At 34.8% G+C, this 6,858-nt stretch overlaps 1 protein-coding gene across 1 annotated transcript; it reads left to right on the forward strand.

Moving 5' to 3' along the window:
• Positions 1-435: 435 nt before the first annotated feature.
• Positions 436-6,588, forward strand: Bma-sfa-1 (Uncharacterized protein; the record flags this gene model as incomplete). Its single annotated transcript, XM_001901852.2, has 14 exons — positions 436-589; positions 857-1,147; positions 1,223-1,287; positions 1,558-1,630; positions 1,693-1,860; positions 2,367-2,442; positions 3,206-3,358; positions 3,688-3,808; positions 3,988-4,137; positions 4,596-4,756; positions 4,908-5,052; positions 5,195-5,299; positions 5,768-5,831; positions 6,257-6,588. The coding sequence occupies 14 exons, from the start codon at positions 436-438 to the stop codon at positions 6,586-6,588; spliced, it is 2,058 nt and encodes a 685-aa protein (XP_001901887.2).
• Between the last annotated feature and the right edge of the window lie 270 nt (positions 6,589-6,858).

A 6,858-nucleotide genomic window follows, 5' to 3' on the forward strand; every position in this document is an offset into this window, starting at 1 on the left:
CAACACAGGAACTGTGGAAGATTTGTGATATCGATTGTCTTAAAGCATTTTTTTTCGTTGTCTTATTCATGTATAAAAATTATAAACAGTTTGTTATTTCTGCTTCATAGCCATAGAATTTAAGGCAAAATAAATAGATGGAAAAAAGATGCTTGTTTTCTTTTATAAGGTCTGTCACCATTAATTGGTAATACTTGTTTATAAATATGATGATGATTATAGAACTATGTGGAGTTTTTATATCAGTAACTTTCTCTGAAATCTTGTGGTTAGATTAAAATGTGTATGAGAATATGGTGCTCCTCTCTTCCTTGAGATTAGTATCCGTTTTTGAATAATGGTGTTAGAATTAACAGTTGTAATGTTTCCATAATACATGCAATATATGGTTATAGTTATCGTTTTAGTATTACTACTTTTGTTAAGCGAAGGAATATGTCGCGGTCGCGTGACAAAACTGGTGGTAACACGGAACCGATGCCATTTGTGCGGAAATTTGGCGCGGCAGCTGTTGCTGCTGCTGCTGCCGGTGAACCGACTGTTGAAACAATGGATAATGCAGAAGAGGGTAGTAATGGAAATGTTCCAGGTTAATTTTGTGGTTGAAAGAGGTTTTGATTTTAAAATGAATAGATATTTCCCGATGGCTGTGCCACTTGCGGGAATATTTGCTGAGAATATTTTTCACGATTCTTTACCGCTCGCATTATTTTTATTTTTTGTTACTATGTTGTAATTAGAATGTTCTGTTTATATGTACACTCACACTCATATTTTTATAGAAAATTATGTTTTATGTCAAGCAGTAAATCCTCTATCTAGAAGTTCTTATTTATGCATAATATACTAATTTTAGAATCTTATGCTCCACCGGTTTCGGAGTATTTGTCGCCAAAGCAGCGTTCTTCCCGTTCTCGATCTCGTTCTCGACATAAGCATAAGCGATCACGTTCACGGAACCATAGCAAACGTCGTTCGCGTTCTCGCGATCGCCGTCATTCACGAAAGCGTAGCCACAGCAGACGCAGCCATAGTCGTAGCAGGAAAAGTCAAAGTCGTAGTCGTCGACGAAGTCGTAGTCGAAGCAGAAGAAGTGGTAGTCACAGTAGGCAAAGTCGGAGTAGAAGCAAGCATAAAAAGCGTAGAGGTAGACTAAATAACCTCTTATTAAGCATTGCATGATAAAATTATTTTAGTGATTTAAATCAGAATTCAGTTTCAGATCGTACTGGTTCTCCACCAAAAGGGCCTGAAGAACAAAGTGAAAATCAAGAAAATCAAGTTAATGTGAGCTTCCATCTATATCCATACATTTAGAAGTTATTCATATCAACTGTATGCCAATTTTTTGCTTTATAGAATTAACTGGCAAATAAATTTTGATGACATTCCCATTTTCGTACATGTTAATTGCGATGTTAGATAATTTATTGTGTTTATTTTTCAATATTTTATGAGTAGATCTTTTAATACATCTCGTCACGCTTCATGATGTTATTTACAAGATGATGAAATGCGTTCTGCGTTTTGCATAGTTCAGAAGTATGGTTTTTGCAGACTACCACTGTTGGCTCTGCAAAATTGAAGACTGCACAGGGAGTACTTCCAATACTGGCACGCCCTGAAGTTGGTAAGTTAGCATCAAATAGTTTCTTTAGCAAAAATCATGTTATCCATTCGAAATGTTTGCAGTTGATAAGATGAAAACTGAAGATGAGGGAGCAGGTGCTGCAAGTGAAATTGGCCAACCGGAAAAGAAGCCTCGTAAATCACGTTGGAGTACCAACAAGTCTTTTGTACCGGGCATGCCAACGATATTACCGTCAAATCTTAGCGATGATCAGCGACAAGCTTATTTGCGTAAGAACTTATATTTCTTGTTAATGTTTTTTGCATTATGTATTAAAATTGGTTTTAAAAAGTCCTTAAAACATTTCATTATGCAAGGAATTGTGTCGATTAATCAGGTTCGTAATATTTTTGTTTTTTATTGTTTTAATTTGTCATAAATTTTATTGCTACTAATGGATCTGATAGAGTATAATGTTATCGATATGTGTAAGCCTTATTTCAGTACTAGGGATACATTAATGCACATTCCAGGGCACTGGAATCACGTTGTAGAAAGTGTAGATTAGCTGGGAGAACATAATAGTAGATCTCCATTAAAGATGACCACTTGTATATCATAAGCATAATTACTACGTCGTTGCTCTTTTTTTTTGTTTTCTTTTTTTTTTTTTTTCGTTTTTACACTACTTTTTCAATTTCACTTCAAATTTTGAGCCAGATCGGTTGTTGCAACTGTTAATGTTTGTTGTGAACTAATAAACGGGGGAGGGTGGCCCCGTAACCACCTATTTCAGTTCAGTTGGAAGTGGAAGATGCAACGCGAAAATTACGTCTTGGCGATTTCATGGGCAATCCGGATCCAGCTTTAAGGTTCATCAATCAATAAACGATAACGTTTATTGCTGCTTTGTTGACAATCAACAATTTAACAAACCATTTCTAGCCTAGCTGAACATCTATGATGTTGATGGACGCCTTCCTTCATTCCTGTATCTGTCAGCTCACTCACCAAGATGATGCATACCACAAGTTTTATTCGAAATTTTTCAATTTAATGAATTTTAAGTTCTTTCGTATTTCGTTCTCGTGGGGTGAGTTTGGTAGAACTATTTAAGTGTTTCGGTTCATTAAGCGCAGCACGCTTCTTAATTATCAGTACCACTCCTTACTCGAAACATCACGAATTGTTATGAAACTTCTGATTGTTAATTAGTGGTTTCATTTCCACTTCATAGTTTCTCCGCCGTTTTAGTGTAAGCTTAGCGTGGAAAACTTTAGTTTTTCGAGCCTGTACTTTTCAAAAAAATTTTTTAGCCCAATTTTAGTCGAAAAAATGAATGAAATGAAAAATATATTTAGACGAATAATTCTTGTTGGTTATGTTGATGATCCAACCTTTGAAATACATTATCCGTCGCCTCCATGCGGAATCTAAAAAATTGTTTTCAGGATCTCATCACCGAAAAGGCTACTAATCTTAATCCTAATCAAATCTTTTTTTAGCCTTTTAGCATCTGCTTTTCGTGAGCGGAAAAATGCTGCTGGGGAAATTCAACAGTTCAAATAAGATAATAAAAATTTCAGCTTTTGTCATTTATGGTTACATTTAGCCTACATCATATCTTTTTTGCAGAAGTCCATCGCCGGAACCGATTTATGATGCCAGCGGTAAACGATTGAATACCCGTGAAATACGAAAAAGGCAAGAATTGGAACAGTTGCGACATGAAAAAATCCAGGCATTGTTGAAATTAAATCCAAACTTCAAGCCTCCAGCGGATTACAGGTGCGTCTTTGATTTTTTCATGCTTTACAATTCATTTCTATAATTTTAATTCTAAGGACGATTTAAATGATCATGAATGTTTTAATTTTTTCTTTTCTGTTGTGTATAAACAAGGACAATCGATACCAAACAAAACAAAACTATCCAGTAGGGCGTAATAATGATCTAATAATCAATGTGCTGATAATTACAAGAGAACCTACTGCTACATTCATATAGTTTCGATATTGTAATCAAATGATGTATAACGTAATGCAACAAGTTAAAAAAGAAGCAAACTCTTTTGACAGTAAAAAAAATCATCCCCAAATTGATTCATTATCTTCTAGAGCACCAACAATACGTTTGCATGACAAGGTTTGGATACCACAAGAAAATCATCCAGAAATTAATTTTGTTGGATTACTGATTGGTCCACGTGGAAATACTCTGAAGGCTCTGGAAGCGGAGGTTTTCTATTATTTCTATTCGCATGCAAATCATAAATCATTATTTACTTAATCTAATGCATGATTTTTATTGGATTAAATTAGCATTATGATTCTTGTTTCATATTAGTAATTGCTCCACCTGGTTGTACAATACTTTGCAATCTGTGGGAGACGTTGAGCTCTTTTTTAATGTTTCAGACAGGTGCCAAAATTATAATTCGTGGTAAAGGTTCAGTAAAAGAAGGCAAATTGGGACGTCGTGAGGGACCAATGCCTGGTGAAAATGAACCCCTTCATGCTTATGTAACAGGCACTGATTATACGGTTATAAAAAAGGCATGTGAAAAAGTAAGAAATTTTTAATTATTCCACGTGCATGCTATTTTTTTTTACTGAAAATTTTGTCGAGTATGAAAATTATAGTTTTTGTAAATGTTTAAAAACTTTTTTGTTGAAATCTTTGAGACAAGCTTTTAGTAATCCTTATTTCGTCATGAATGTTGAAATTTTGATATGCATTTTGTAATTTGCATTTTATATGGTTACCAGTAAGATCTAATTTGTCCATATGGAAACACTGAATTTTAAGAAAACAACATTTGATTATTTTTCCAGTATTTCATGTTTCTTTATAATAATGAATATTCCTTCTTTTCATTTTTTTCCACTTTAGATTTGTCATCTTAATGATGCACTATTCTTTATTAATAATAGTTTTAAATTTAGGATTTAGTGCTTTATTATAACAATACTGCTACAGTCATTTAAAATCACAAATTTTTAAAAAGGTTATCTACTTTTTTCAGATAACATCAATTATAAATGAAGCACTGATGATACCTGATGGTCAAAATGAATTGCGTAAGCTGCAGCTGAGAGAGCTTGCACTTTTGAATGGCACTCTGCGACCTGAGGATTTGGCAAGCGGTGCCCGTTGTAGCAACTGTGGCTCTGATGAGCATAAAACGTGAGTATTCAGTACAAATTTGTGTTTTAGGAGATTTCCAAACTCTTCAGACGTATGATTCTATTGATTTCCCAGAATTTCTAGTAAGTTTACTCTGATAGCCATCACTGGTTCATACCTTGCTCATATATTTTTTCGAAATAATTTTCAGATGGGAATGTCCGGATGCTCCAAATGTTACTGCAAATATTATTTGTACCGCATGTGGTGCTGCGGGGCATATTGCTAAAGATTGCAAAAATCCACGACCTGGGAGTGGAGTGTTCAGTGTAGGAGATGGTGGCATGGATGATGAGGTCTCCTTGTTTTTTTTATCCTTTGTTGCGGCATTTTTGTAGTCACTTTTTTTGCTTAAATCCATTTTTCTCCCTTTTTTTTTTAATTAAGGCGCTGTTTCTATGTAATTCCTTTTCTAAACACTTAATCCTACTTTTTTAGTACACGGCATTGATGGCTGAGTTGGGAGAAAAGCCTGCATCGAAACCATATGGTGCTTCAGGAAAAGCAGGTTTGGGAACTGGAAATGCAGGATCTGGTTATAAGGTTTCTAATTTTTACATTTTTTATAAAGAAGTTGTCTTAAAATCGTGTTTGCTTGCAGACTTATTGACATCATAAATTTAAGGAGTTAAGCATTGAACAGTTCCCGCTGTAGAGTAAATCATTTTATAGGAAGGAAATCACGATTTATTACTACTGCTTTTAAGCCAGTGAATTATTCAGACGTTTCAAATATTTGACTTCAGAAAGGTGTTTCATCCTTTCTAACTTTCATTTACTGTCTAATAATGGATGATTAGAAATAAGTATATAGCAGGAAATATTCGGGTAGACTTGATATTTTCAAGATTTTTGACTGATATTTTGCCTTTATAAAAAATTTTTTTTTCATTTTTCGTTTTTCGTATGCTTCAAATGCAGGAACAGATCTGATAAAGGTGTTATTGTGACTTTGTGAATGAGTGGTGAAATCGTTGCCAAGTGCTTTTGATCTAATATCATTATTTACAGCCGAAGAATTATTCACTACCGACGGGTACACCGATCGTTCGAATCAATTTAGCAAGACAAGAAGGTATTGTGCTATATATATATGATTGCGCTAGCTATATTTTGAAAAGTTGTATATAAATTGAAATAAGTTAGGTTAGGAAGGAATGGGATGTGTTATATCGCAGTGTTATTGATTTCATATTATGCGGGACGATAAAAATTGATATTTTCGTTTTTTTTTTTACAATTATGGTATACTTGTGATATACGTTTGATAGTGGTAGAAAATTTCAAACTGTCCTTATGGATGATAATGCCACACTACAGCATTTTCTAATAGGGTGAGAGGCTTTTAACACGTTTCTTACTTATGGATTTTTTTCCCCTCAATAATATTGATTGATTCATCAGTAATATGCAAATTTTATGTTTAATTAGTACCGGTATTCAGCAGTACTTTTATCGCTGTTTAAGGAAATTGTAAGATTTATATTGAGATTATTTCAGGTATGGAGGGGTATTCAAAAGGTGGCACACAACCACCATTGGGTAGCAGTAATGTATCAACTGAAGGCATTCACTTTTTCAATACACCTCGACCACGACCTTCATACATGCCTAATGCTGCTGCTTGGGGTTCACCAGCAGGTCGTGGGTGGGGTGGTGTACCACCACCGCCGACGAGCCGATATCCTATGCCTGTTCCACCGCCACCACCGCCGATGTCACTTGGACTTGGTTTTATGCCTCCGCCACCACCACCGCCAGCGCCAGTACCGAAAATGGATCTGTCAAGCTTATTGGCACCACCTGCCCCTCCTCCACCACCACCGTCCTAGAATGGTTGCTGTTTTGATTGACTTTTAAAGGTAAGAATTGAGGTTTTGAGGCGTGGTAATATGTATTCAATGATGTTTAAAAGCATATCAAGTTTTTTAAAATAATAGACAGGTTAAAAACTGAAGAAATATTTTTCCTATAAATTTGAAATTAGTCATTTTTAACCATTTCATTTTAGTTTTTCTAACTTTGTTAGGTCATATGAATTGGCCGATTTGTTGACTTTTGATGGATTACTTTTATATATTTCGTGCTTCATTTTCTCTGCT

Source organism: Brugia malayi (assembly GCF_000002995.4).
Source record: "Brugia malayi strain FR3 genome assembly, contig: Bm_v4_Chr4_scaffold_001, whole genome shotgun sequence".
Lineage (NCBI taxonomy): Eukaryota > Metazoa > Nematoda > Chromadorea > Rhabditida > Onchocercidae > Brugia > Brugia malayi.